Consider the following 14,005-nt stretch of genomic DNA (forward strand, 5'->3'; position numbering starts at 1 on the left):
TCTAATATCTAAATTATAATGCATAATTGTAATTTCATGAGCTACATTATCATTTTTATTAGGTAACTGTATGTAATTATTTGTCAGTCTGGGGAAATTGTTTTGAAGGTTGGATAGTCGGAGGCTAACTCAAAAGGCACTGATAGGACTTTCTTGGTTAGCTTTAGTTGAAGAGTGTAGCTAAATTGTATATAACTTTTCTACCACCTGTTAACTCTCAGTGTGAACGTAATAAAAAATGAAATTACCATTTTTATTGCATTGTAGGTAGGGAAGCTACCTCCGGCAGCCCATCTCTGGGCTATCAGCTGTGTTTGCGTTGCTTGTGATTTGAGAATATTCTTACAATTTCTAAATGGTTGAAAAAGATTCCAAAGAATCCGTTTTGTGACATGTTAAAATGATGCAATATTCTAGTTCCTGCGCCCATAAATAAGGTTTTATTGGGAGCTGCGATGCCCCTGTGCTCACATCTGCCTCATGACAGGCAGCATGTGGAGTGGCTGCAGCACACCTTAGGTGTGACCCGGCACACAGCAGGTCACTGGCACGGTGGTGACTCGGCAGCTTTTTGAGGGCTGTGTGTAAAGCCATGCTACACGGGTTAGTTTTCATATCACCGGTACATCCCCATCGTGGCTCAACAAGAAGAGTGGGTTTTGAATCTTGTGTTTTAAAGGCACAGCGGGGTGTGAATCCTTTGGATACTGAATTAGATTACAAAACATCTGTAATGGGGCTAAAAGAACACACTGTACAGTGGCCTTGATGGACAAAACACTCACACCAGTATGTCCAGCTCACAGGCGAGCAGCTGCAGGAAAATCAGAGACGCCACAGTGGAGCTGCCACAGCAGCATTTTTTCATAAAATCCTCCACCTGCGGCGCCGGCATCCCATATGGGTGCTGGGTTCTAGTCCCAGTTGCTCCTCTTCCAGGCCAGCTCTCTGCTGTGGCCCAGGAGTGCAGTGGAGGATGGCCCAAGTGCTTGGGCCCTGCACCCCACGGGAGACCAGGAGAAGCACCTGGCTCCTGGCTTCAGATCAGCGCAGTACGCTGGCCGCAGTGCAGCGGCCATTGGAGGGCGAACCAACGGCAAAGGAAGACCTTTCTCTCTGTCTCTCTCTCTCACTGTCCACTCTCAAAAAAAAAAAAAAAAAAAAAAGAATTGAATGGACATTTACAAATGCTTTCCAAATGATGAAAATGCTCATTTAATACATCTCGGATGCTTCTGGATTGAAACTATTATTTGAGTATCTATCTGTGTGGAAAGACATTTTAAGTTGAAATATGTAAAATCTCATTACAGATAACCATTAACATAATTTATAATTCATTTTTAAAAAATATTTGAAGCAGAGAGAGTCTTCCATCCGCTGGTTCACTCACCAGATGGCTTGCAATGGCCAGAGCTGTGCCAGTCCAAAACCAGGAGCCAGGAGCTTCTTCCAGGTCTCCCAAGGAGTTGGGCCATCCTCTACTGCCTCCCCAGACCATAGCAGAGAGCTGGCTCAGAAGTGGAGCAGCCGGGACCCATATGGGATGCCAGCACTGAGGTGGCAGCTTTACCTGCTATGCCACAGTGCTGGCCCCCAATTTATAATTCATTTTGATGATAGGGAACACTTATTTAGCTAGCTAAAGTTTTTTTTTTTTTTTTTTAATGTATTTATTTGAAAGGCAGAGCATCAGAGAGGAGAGGCAGATCTTCCATCCACTGGTTCACTCCCCAGATGCCCACAAAATCTAGGACTGGGCCAAGCTGAGGCCAGGAGTCACAACTCCACCATGGGTAGCTGGGGCCTAAACACCTGGCCGTCTGTGGCTGCCTTCCCAGGCACGTTAGCAGGAAGGTGGACTGGAATCAGAGCAGCCAAGGCTGGAAGTGGCACTGTGACGGGATGCTGGCACTGCAAGAGTGGCTTGACCCACTGTGTCACAATGCTGCCACCCCCATTCAAGGCAATGCTATCCTCTCCTTAAAATTGTATTTTATTAAATTTACTGAATTTTGTCAAAAAAAATTACGACAACTTGTTTTATCTCATGTAAGGACCCACATAATTTCCTTGATTTTGCCTCTTAGCCTATGGAGCCTAAAATATTTACTATCTGGCTCCAAGAAAAAGTGTGAGGCCCTCTGATCCAGATCATTCATGACAACCTCAAATGCCTTTAATGTAAATGACTGAAGACAATAAACAGAAGTGTAGAGAAGTAATGAACTGGAGTTCTCATCCTTCGTCTAAAGGTATTTATATTCAAATCGTTCTGAAACTCAAGTACTGTACACTGACGTGTCTGGTTATGACGTACGTGGACAAACAATCTTCACACACTCTTGCCTCCGTGTAGGCACCCCTTAGACAAAATATGCACTATATAATTGTAAAATAGAATGCTCAAATGCTTCTATTAACATTTTAACCTCCTCCCCACTTTTCCTTCAGGGTGAATGAATCAGTAAGTGAAGTGTGTTTACTTCATTTTTTTTTAAATCTATGCTCACCCTAAACTTAGATGAGATCCCTAGTAAATGAACACTTAATGAATTCACTAGGAAATGGCAGCCAGAAACCTCACTGAGGGCCTAAAGACAGCTTCTAAGAGAAACGAAGATGAAATACTTACTGAGTTAAAGGAATACTAGGCAATACTGCACCTAATTGTCATGTAAATGTATCCATACCATTAATGTCTGCTTAAAAGAGTGTAGTTCTTAGTCAAATAATTTTCTAGCAATGAATTTCTCAACTTCTCTCAGGACATCGACAAGATCATTTAGTTGATGTCATTTTTGCCCCCTGAAAGATTTAGGTACTTGATCTGTAGAACTTCCTGGAAGTCTTAGGAAGTTTGATTCCCCAGACCTGGTTGTAGCACAGCTGTTGTTTGTAGGTTTGGCAGTTTGACAGTCGTCTCTACGGCATGAGCTCTGGAGCCTGACCACTTGGATTCGAGTCCCAGCACACTATTTTTAAGTTGTACTGACTCTTGGCAAGTTACTTAACTTTTACTTCCCCATCTATTAAAATGGGGAAAATAATAGTAGCACTATTACACAAGTTAGATAACAGAGCTTGAAGCACAGGGCTGGGCTCACAGGCAGCACAGTAGTTGTTAACTATTGCTTCTGTGCCAGTGCTGTGAAATGTTAGTTCATGTAGATGAAGAACTTGTTCAGTCTTTGTTTCTAAGCAAGGAAGTTCCTGGGAGGGTGGAGGATAGCACGATTCAGAATATTCTCGTTTGGTGAATTCAGTGAATTGTCATTATAACGGTTAGCTTTCCACCATTCCTTTTGATGTAATAGGGGTCATTTAACTTTTTTAAGAGATTTATTTATTTGAAAGGCAAAGAGAGAAAGAGAGAGAGAGAAAGAGACAGAACAAGATTTTCCATCTGCTGGTTTGCTTCCCAAATGGCTGCAACAGCCGGAGCCAGGCTGATCCATGGGTCTCCCACGTGAGTGGAGGAGCCTACGCACATGGGCCATTTTCTGTTGTTTTCCCAGGCCCACCAGCAGGGATGCTGGGTCAGACAGAAGTGGAGCAGCCAGGACTTGAACCAGCACGCTTATGGGATGCTGGTGCCACAGGCGGCTGCTTTATCCACCATACCACAGTGCCAGCGGTCAGTCAACTTCTAAATATGGCCTACCGAGCAAATTGTGCCGTATACAATATAAAGCCTTTGGAATTTATTTGCCAAACTAGGTATATGCAGTTTCCATGACAGGTAGGCTGGAAAACTTTGAAATGTTTTATTAATTAGTTCATTCTCTCTAAATACACTGTATAGGTGTTAAGAACAAACTGTTTCCTGGCCCAGCCCTGGCCATTGTGACCATCTGGGGAGTGGACCAGGGGATAGAAGATCTCTGTCTCTCCTTTCTCCATAACTCTTTCATATAATAATCTTTAAAAGGCAAAAACTAATCTTCAACTGGAGAATGCCTAATACAAGGTATATGAGAGTATAGCTAAAACTGGACTTGGATTTAAAACAGACAGACAAGTGGTCTAATTCTGCCTTTTTTAGTAATGTGTATACATGATCTTGGCCTGCTCAATCATTTGATGTCTCAATCATTTGATAAACGAGAAAACTTGTATGTTCTGTAAAGATGAAGATGGACTCTGAAATTAATACCTGCTTACTAAAATAAGGTGGCGTTGTTACATGTGGATATTCCACTTTAATGTAACCACACGTCTTATTTCATCTAGACTTCTACCCATAAAACTAACATCTGTTGTAAAGGAGATCTGATAGGAAATCCCTTAATTTCCTTGAGAAACTATGTCCCACACCCCGTGGTCTATCCAGTAGACTGAAAAGGCTGGGGTACTGCAAATATCCACCCTATCCCACATCCAAGCACTTAGCAAAACCCTGGGCATAATAAAAGCCTTTGAAGTTTCTACAGAAAACTACATCAGAGTCTACATTTCACACACAGGGAAATTTCACTTAAAATGTACCTTTTTCCAGTCCAATGTTTCATCATAAAATGTGCTCACACTGGAGGTGAAAGGTGCCATTTAAGTATTAAGTTTTATTAACTTACTTCTTTGAATCTGTCATTAAAGCAGGTTAATGCAGTGTTCTGGTCTACCCTGAATGTGCCTCACAGCTGGGAACCATAACACCTTGATCAAGGCTGGCCTCACTTTCCACTGGTCAAACAAGCATTAAGTCCTTAATACTGAGGGAGTGACATTATCACCAGTCAGGTTTTACTTGCCACAACCTGCTGGCAGAAGGAAATATATCCACTTGTCTGGCACAGTATTGAGGAGACATTAGAAAAAAAGAAAGATTTTATGAGAAGAATAATAGACTTGGATATTAACACTAAATGTTGTAATCAAAATGGCATTTTAAAATGTGTTCAAGTGAAACACTATAATAAGAGAAAAACCACAAACCTTATATAAAGTCTAGCTTTATTTTTAAAATGATTTTACAAGTCTGTCGACCTCAAACATACACAGGTGAATTATTTACTCCTCTTTTCCATCAGATGAATCTTGCTGCATAGCAATCACCCTCAGAAAAATACGAGTGAAAAAGAAATCTTTCCCACAAATATGCACGCCCTGTATTTCTCAGCTGGTTCTGCGATTCTCTCTTTATAAATAGTTTAACACAGCTGCTGGTGAGGGTGCTTTTGTGCAGCTGCATGTGGTATAGTTTTACACGTCTGCTTTACTTTGCTGGCTCCCTGGTTCAGCTCCAAGGTCCAAAGCTTATAAATGGAGAAATCCAGGTTAACTGGGCTGCCAGAAAAGCCCGCTGAATGCGTCCTGTAGGGCTCTGTGACAAGCAAGGGACGAAGTATAGCCGCCAGCGAGGTCCTGTGGAGAGGCAGCTCGGACGTGGGTTAAATACCTAGAAGAAAACAAAAGGCGGAGCGTGATGCAGATGCACACAGAGACTGGTAACATTCTTTAAAGGCGACAGTAAAACGGAGTCCAATTTTAAAAAAATTCTAAAACCAAATGTCTAGGCTTTCATAAATGGATTATTACCTCTGGGAAGGAAGTGTGCCAACTGTACATGGAGGGCCCAAGCAAGTACTGAATTACAACGGAAATTACAGCTCTGTCAGTTTCAGAAACAAAGCTTGCTATTAAAATGCCCACTGTGCCACACTTTTCAGGACTGATTTGTTTTGTTGGCTGTTGTTTGAGCAACTAACTAATGCTCTCCTTCCTGGCCTACTCTTACATACACAATACTGTGTCACCACGCTATCGCATTACTATAGTTTACATAAATGTTTTAAAGCAAACTCTTAAATAATATAAATGGCGGAGAGGACACTAGTTACTTCAAGATTATTTCAATATTCCAAAAATACACTGCTTCCTTGCAGGGAAGGAAACTTGGAAAATTACATGTCCAAGAAATCTTTGAGACTGGGCACAAGTTCAAAATAATGTCTCAAATAGTAAATACGGGAAAGTCCTGAACTGATCGTAAAACACAGTGTAATGGGCACAATTTTTCTTTGAATTCAGACTTTTGAGCAATTAAAACTTTCTATATTGACAAAACAGGCTAAAAAAATAGGATAAACCTGGCCAACGAGGGGCAGCTTCTTAGCATGACTGCCAACAAGGCCAGAAAACAAACATTCCCAGCTTTGTTTCAGTGCCTGGTGCAGAAAACCACATTGTTCCTTCAGTCGGAGGAAGTCCAGGAGCTTCACCCACCTTACAATTACAGGTATAGCAAATGAATAAATCAGGTCCCAGAACATTTTAATAAGCTGGAAACTTTTCCACTCATTCATTCAAACTTCCTGTGTGTCAACATCTTAGTGCATGAACAACTTAGTCTTTCTAACATAATAAGTCTGTTTTTCATTTGTATCCTTGTTTAATAAGCTTTTGTGATTAAAAAATATGTGCAACACAAGAGACCAAATAGAAAAAGTGGTCAAAGTAAGATACAGGCTAAGCTCCTGGAGCTGGCTATAATTTATGCACCTTGCCACAAATCAAGGTGCTAATTCAGTTCTTGGCTTCTCTGCCAAGGGTGAAAAGGGGAGAGTGGAAGGAGGAAGAGATTTAATATTCCCTGAGAAACAATTTAAAACTTTCTTGGTAGTATATTTATAGTATACTTGTACATGCATCTCTGAAACCCATACACTTATTTATAAATTATATAAAGTATTAACACGCCACATCATATACATAATATAGTAGAGTATACATGTTATAAATATATAAGTAGAACATTTAAAAGATGATAATATTTCAAGGTCTAATTCTTTCTCCTCGTAGCCCATCTTACACACCCTTGCAGGTGCATGCCATTGGTTAGTGGTCACTGTCAAGCACTTGATAGAACCTTGGCTCCCAGAGGACTTACATAAACAAGGATTCAACAAACCTACCCAAGCCAGGGTTATCTGCTTATGAGCTTCCAGGACACAATAAAATGTCAACTGTTCACATTCTGATACACGAGCAATGAGGTAAGTGTTAAGTCACCTCAGCAAGTCTAGAAATCAACCTGGCTTCACTAGGAAAGCAACATTACCGTACAAATAATATGTGAGTGGCATTTTTACAGGGGACATGGAAATGAATGTTCCATTCCTGATGTCAGTTTTCAACTAATGTTTAGCTCCACTCCAGATGATGTGATAGCACCCTCTTTTCTTTCCTCGGGCCCTCAAAAGAGAGGCACAGTCTCCACTCCAATGTCGCTCACTTGTGGCCAAGTTCAAGCACCACAACAGAATGCTTGGCAACCTCAAGAAGCCAACTGTCATAAATGAGAACTGGTTTTCATAGCTGCGATACAAACCACTGTGCAACTAACTGTTTTGATTCATCACTTTTTGGTACAGCTTGCTTCTGGGAAAGGTGAGTCATACCATCTCTGGCTTGGCAACTTGAGCATAAACTTGCCATGTGCATACAGCTTTTTATATGTTCTCCTGAGAAACCTGAAACAGCTGCACTGCTGGCAGGAAAACATAGGACCACCAGTAAAATATCCCAAACAGTTGCATCTTTTAATTTATGACTGTGCACTGCTTCCATAAAGAATATATAAAACAGTTCAGCTTTTATAGGCAAAATGTAATAAACAGTCATACTCATTGATGCCATAAATGTGTAAAAAAGGTTTATCTAAAATGATTAATTAGTGTTTGAAAATAGTATTTCTTGAACACAGTCATAATCCAAAGCAGTGAGCAAATATTTTTAATTTGAGCTATTAATGTTAAGTTGTACGATTCTCACTGCCAAAGTCAAGTCAATTAAATTTTCTTTGCATAGCATTGAAGAAAATCCACTTCCCTTCCAGGATTATTGACATCAAACCTGTCTATAAGTGTGACTGTCGAAGAGTCCTGCTTATTTACACTGCTGTTTTTGATCTCTAGGGCTGCACAGAACCAGTACTGTTAACTATGTCAAAGTATTTTCACCATGGCAACCTATATTAATTCCAATTTTAAAAAACAAGACATAGCTCATTCTTGTAATTCAGTTGTGGGTTTTTATTTCCTAGGTATCTTAACTCAGTGTTCTTAAACCTCTTAATGACTGTGGTATGCCGAAGTATTTCAAAAGTTCTGCCACACTGAAACCACACAATGAGAATTTAGTGTTTTCCCGACTTTTTCACCTTAATCCACATCTGTGTTGTTTTAATTCTTTCATGACCGTTACAAGTACATCACTGAATAGGATTCCTGGGGTTTCTGGCAGAGGTCAATATCATTTCATGTACACCTTTATGCAACAGAATAAGGAAGAAAAGTCTTAGCCAAATTTATTTCTAAAAGTCAAGCTCAGTTGGGTTTTGGAGCCGGAGGTAATTGCTCTATTTAGCCAATCCCAGGACACTGTTTCTGTTTTTCAAGGGTTTATTTTAAATATGTGTAAATCTTATAAGCAGAAAGGAGGAAAGAAAAAAAAAAAAGAGGTTTGCTTATTTTGGTACCTATACTTTATTTTTACTAAAAGCAGACTAAACTAAGAGATTTTTTAAAAAAATCATACCTTTATTTTCTTAATAAGACCAAAAAAGGTTATGTTTTCAAAAGCATGTCTAAGATAATTCTGGGACAAAGGACATCTTATACCCTAATTTATGCTCTGTCTGAAGTTGCCTGCCTGTGCCACTACCCATCAAAATGCCTTTCAAACAGACTCTGGAGAGGGGAAGAAAAAGGAGCGGCGCTCCTGTGCGGGGAGGAAGGAGGACGGCACCAGAGCAGCACACCGGAAGGTCTGGGCCTGGGCTGACTTCCTCGCCGTCGTCTTCTCCTGTTGCACTTCGCAGCTTCTGCTCCCAGAGAAGGTGACATAATTTACACTTAGCTCCAGGAAGCTTCTCTTCTCAGTCCTTTAACATGCAGGGGAGTGCCTCTGGGATTACTCCTTTACTGTTTCCCTTCCGTTAAAAGCCCTATAGTGACCATCTGGCTGAAGTCGTGGACTCGGCTCATTTCAGTGCCATTCAACGCTGCTTTGAGCTCCCAGGCAGGGGCAGAGGGCAGGGGCTGTCACTCAAGATAAGAGGCGGCACTCTTCCTTCTGTCGCACAGTTGGTGATGACCCTTGAAAAACGCTGGCTCCACAGAACCAAGAACCATCAGAATTTAAATGGAAATGAAAATATGAATTTCATATTAGTTTCTTCTACCACAAACTACCAGGTCCCATGATGAGTTAAAAACTTGCCTTGGTTCAAACTAAGACAGTGAACTCTAGAGACTAAGACTGTCTTCTTACAAGGTGGCCCACTCATGCCAGCATGTATTAAACAGACCAGTTCCAAACAATACGCATCCCAGACCACAAAATTCAAACCCGTCATTAAGAGAGATCAGACAGCTGATCTCAGCTGTCAAGACCAACAGCTCTTCTAAGTTCAGCCAAAGCTATAAAAGATTTAAGGTTAACAACTTAAAGTCTATCTCAATAAGATTTCAAAACATCAGAGCAATAGTGTGCTCAGACACCTGTCACTGAAACAGAAACATTCTGACCTAAGGCTAACACTTAGGTACCCTATGCTGATCATAGCATCAGACTAACAGAAAACTGTCTACAAAGGGGAATGAATCATCATATACTCGAAGATAAATGGGGGACAGCATTACTACTCACAATTACTATCTATATCTAAAACACACATACACACACACATGCATAGCCTGAGGCTGGTATTATGGTGCAAAGTGTGTTAAGCTGCCACCTGCAACACTGAGTGGTTCGAGTCCCAGCTGTTCAACTTCTGAACCAGCTCCCTGCTAATGTGCCTGAGAAAGCAGCAAAAATATGGCCCATGTACTTGGACCCCTGCCACCCACATGGGAGACCTGGAAGGAGTTCCATACTCTGGCTGTTGCAGCCATTTGGGAGTGAAACAGAAGATGAAAGTTTGAGATCTCTCTCCCTCTCTCTGTCCCTCCTTCCCTCCTTCTCTCGTTCCCCTCCCTCCCTTTCTAACTGCCTTTCAAATAAACAAATAAATCTTAAAACATGCACATGCGTGCGTGCACACACATACACAAGTGTTGTGATACTGTGGTTAAGCTGCTGCTTGGGTTGTCTGCTTCCCACATGTGAGTGCCATTCTGATTCCTGGCACTCTGCTTCTGATCCAGCTTCTAGCTAATGTGCCTGGGAGGCAGTGGATGATGGCCAAATACTTGGGTTCCTGTCACCCATGTGCACCCAGATGCAGTTCAGGTTCCTGCCTGGCCTAGCCTTGGCTGTTGCAGGCACTTGGGGAATGAACTCGTGGATGGAAGATTCTCTCTCTCTTTCTGTCTCTGTCTCTCTGTCTCTCTCTCTCTCCCCTTCTTACTCTACCTTTCAAATAATCTTTTTTAAAAATGTGGGTTTATAAACTCCAAACAAATCCATAACAAACTTCTATAGTTCTACAGCCATGATGTTACTCTGCACTTTAGGATCTAGCCAGCAGATGAGAATACAACTTGAGTACATTAGACTTCAAATTATGCCTGCCTTTTAAGCCATCCAAAAACCAAACCTCACGTATGGAAGTTACAAGCCACTTGGTATTCAAGTGTACAGCATGATTTATTATTATTTACATTCAGTAACTAAATATAGATGGCTCAGATAAGCCTTTCTGACAGATTACTGAAATAAACTGCAATTTATTGCTATCAAAGAGCACACTAAGTATTTTAGAATAGCTCTTACTGACAGTGAAGGTAATTCGTAGTAAGAGAAACGCTGCTTTGCCTTGAGTGTGAACTACAGGACGCGTACGATGCAGCTACTTGAGTGTGACATACTCTAGGAGTGACAGTGCTGGTAGTGTTAGACGGCTTAGCTGCTAGATCCCTAAGGACAGATCCTGGCTTTATAATACATACAATTAAAGAACATCTCTGGAATCAGATCCCATGAGATCCATTTGGGTGGAGCCATGAACACAGGTAATAAAACAGTAGCCAATAGACCAAATCATTTTTTATAAATAAAAATACTCAAAATCAAAACTGTTTTTACCAACAGCAGATTACGTATGGCTAATTTCAGTCCTGTAGTCTCCCCTTATCTACAGGTTTTATGTTCCAAGACACCCAGTGAATGCCTGCCACCACACATAGTACTGAACCCTATATGAATATATATTTTTTTTACATATATACATTCATGACACAGTTTAACTTATAAATTAGGCACAGTACAAGATTAACTAATAAACTAGAACAATTATAATCTATCATAATAAAAGCTATGTGAATGTGGTCTCTCTAAATTTTTGTTTTTGTGACATGTGGGGTTTCTTTGCTCTACCCTATGCCTGACATTTTTACATGCTTTGTAGCGTTGCCACATTGTATCAGAGTTAGTCTGTCCTTCCAAGTTTTATGCCCGGATACCTCCTCTTTCCATTTTTATGAATGTAGATTCTATGATTCTATTGGGAAGCTTCTTGGTATCCTTTCTTTTTTCTTTTTTTTTTTTTAAGATTTATTTTATTTGTTTGACAGGCTGAGTTACAGAGAGAGGTAGAGACAGAGAGGTCTTCCATCTGCTGGTTCACTCCCTGGATGGCCGCAACGGCTGGAGCTGCGCCAATCTGAAGTCAGGAGCCAGGAGCTTCCTCCGGGTCTCCCACGTAGGTGCAGGGGCCCAAGGACTTGGGCCATCTTCTACTGCTTTCCCAGGCCACAGCAGAGAGCTGGATGGGAAGAGGAGCAGCAGGGACTAGAACTGGCACCCATATGGGATGCCGGCGCTTCAGGCCAGGGCGTTAACCCGCTGTGCCACAGCGCCCGCCCCCTTGGTATCCTTTCTTACTAACTCTTTCAACCCTATTGGAATGCAGTGGCAGCTTCATCGGTAGACGAAGCATCTCTCTGGGGCTGGCATTGTGCCGTCGTGCATACAGCATTGCCTGCAATGCCGGCACACCACATGGGCACGGTTCATGTTCTGACTGCTCCACTTCCAATCCAGCTCCCTGCTGATGTGCCTGGGAAGGCAGCGGAAGATGGCCCAAGCGCTCGGGCCCCCACACTCATGTGCGGGACTTGGAAGAAGCTCCAGGCTTCAGCCCGGCTCAGCCTGACTACTGTGCAGCCATTTGCGGAGTGAACCAGCAGATGGAAGAACTCTCTCTCTCTGCCTTACAAATGAGTTTAAAAAAAAAAAAAAGACGCCGCCTCTCTAGCAAATCCCCAGTCTAGACCCATTTCTGACTTGTATTCGAAGTAAAGTTGCTGAAACTTCAAGTAAGTTCAGTGCTTCTTGGTGCACTACATTGCCATCAGTCAAAACATATCTCTATTCATGTCTTCCTCCCACTAATTTAACGCCCTTTCCATCTTAACTAAGCACTTAGCACACTGTTGCCATAAACTGCACAGCTTGAGGTATGACAGCAAAACCAGTGTGGATTTTTTTCCTTCTTCACAATTCATGGACAGGAGAGCCATTCTACTACAGATGTTAGCAGACGATTTTGTCTTTCTATATTGAAAACTTCCCACAGTTTTACTCAAGGAAAGCACTTTACGGCTTCTCTTTGGCATATCCAAACTATCAGCATCACTACTCTCCCACGTCTGAGCCATGATTAAGTAAAATAAGGGTCACTTGTCCAAAGCACTGCAAGACTATGACAGTTGGTCTTACAACCATAATAGCTACTAAGTGACTTCTTGATGGGTGACACTTTTGCTGGACAAAGCGCAGATTCACGTCTCAGGCTGGGTAGAGTGGCTTGCAAGATTGTCACAGTACTCAGAACAGTGCATAATTTAAAATGTATGAATTGTTTGTTTCTGAAATTTTCCATTTAATATTTTTGGGCCATGGTTGTCCTTAGGCAAATAAATTTTGGAAAGTAGAACCACAGGTAACAGAGAACTACTACACTGTTCTTACATGATTAGAGGAGATTGAACTGAAAAAGTGGGATAATTTTTAAAAGATTTATTTATTCATTTATTTGAAAGGCAGAGTGACAGAACGAGAGGGAAGAGAGAGATCTTCGATCTACTGGTTTACTCCTAGATGCCCACAACAGCCTGTCTGGGCCAGGCTGAAGCCAGGAGCCCAGAATGCCTTCCTAGCATCCCATCCTCTGCCTTCCCAGATACCGGGAAGCTGGATCAGAAGGAGAAGCCTGGATTCAAACTGGCTCTCCAACTGGGATGCCGGCATCACAAGGGGCAGCTGGCACACGGTGCCACTATGACTGGCTCTGAGGTAATTTTTTTGCTTACTGATTCTTAAAACATTATGATATGGATGTCTATGAATTTAGTTAAGATAATAACCGGGAGAGAAAATGGTACTTTCATTTAAAAAAATTAAAAATATCAAGTCATGTAAAAGCCTAGAGCTTGTGTGTCCCAGTGAGAAACAAGAACCATTTAGGTGGAAATACAGTAAAGATTATAAAAAGAAATGGCCCAGTTTCTGAATTTCTTCTGTAACATTTCTTAAAACTCTAGTGCCAGAATCTGCTTTGTCTAATGTATCTTTTTTGAGTGTGAATTCTGTGTTACTAACAAATGCATGCTAGAATTTTCATCGTTCTCCTTATAAAGGCAGGATGAGTGAGCACCCCCAAGAGTGGGATAAAGTACAGAAATTCTGGTATACGGGCACATTCATTCCTCAACAGAAGTTACTGAGTGCCTACTGCATGCCAGGTGTGAAGCAGCTCTGGTAACGAAACGGAGGCTCATGGTCTCATGAGCCAAATAATCCAGCAGAAAAGATGTTAAATACTGAGCATGAGTGAGAAAGTCAGGGCTCTCTGAGTGTAAATAAAACAAGAGTCAATGGGGCCGGCACCGTGGCGCACTAGGTTAATCCTCCACCTGGGCACCAGCATCCCATATGGGTGCCGCCGGTTCTAGTCCCAGTTGCTCCTCTTCCAGCGCAGCTCCCTGTTATGGCCTGGGATAGCAGTAGAGGATGGCCCAAGTGCTTGGGCCCCTGCACCTGCATGTGAGACCAGGAA

General features: G+C 41.8%; 1 protein-coding gene across 1 annotated transcript in view; it reads right to left on the reverse strand.

The window, feature by feature from the left end:
- Window positions 1-4,936: 4,936 nt before the first annotated feature.
- MNAT1 (MNAT1 component of CDK activating kinase) overlaps window positions 4,937-14,005 on the reverse strand; it is a 224,839-nt gene continuing 215,770 nt past the window's right edge. Inside the window, exon 8 of the mRNA XM_002719546.5 lies at window positions 4,937-5,398. Within this exon, the coding sequence (XP_002719592.1) occupies window positions 5,278-5,398 (121 nt within the window). The 3' untranslated portion in view covers window positions 4,937-5,277. The remainder of the gene's footprint in view (window positions 5,399-14,005) is intronic.

This window comes from Oryctolagus cuniculus, chromosome 20, assembly GCF_964237555.1.
Source record: "Oryctolagus cuniculus chromosome 20, mOryCun1.1, whole genome shotgun sequence".
In the NCBI taxonomy this organism is placed as follows: Eukaryota; Metazoa; Chordata; class Mammalia; order Lagomorpha; family Leporidae; genus Oryctolagus; species Oryctolagus cuniculus.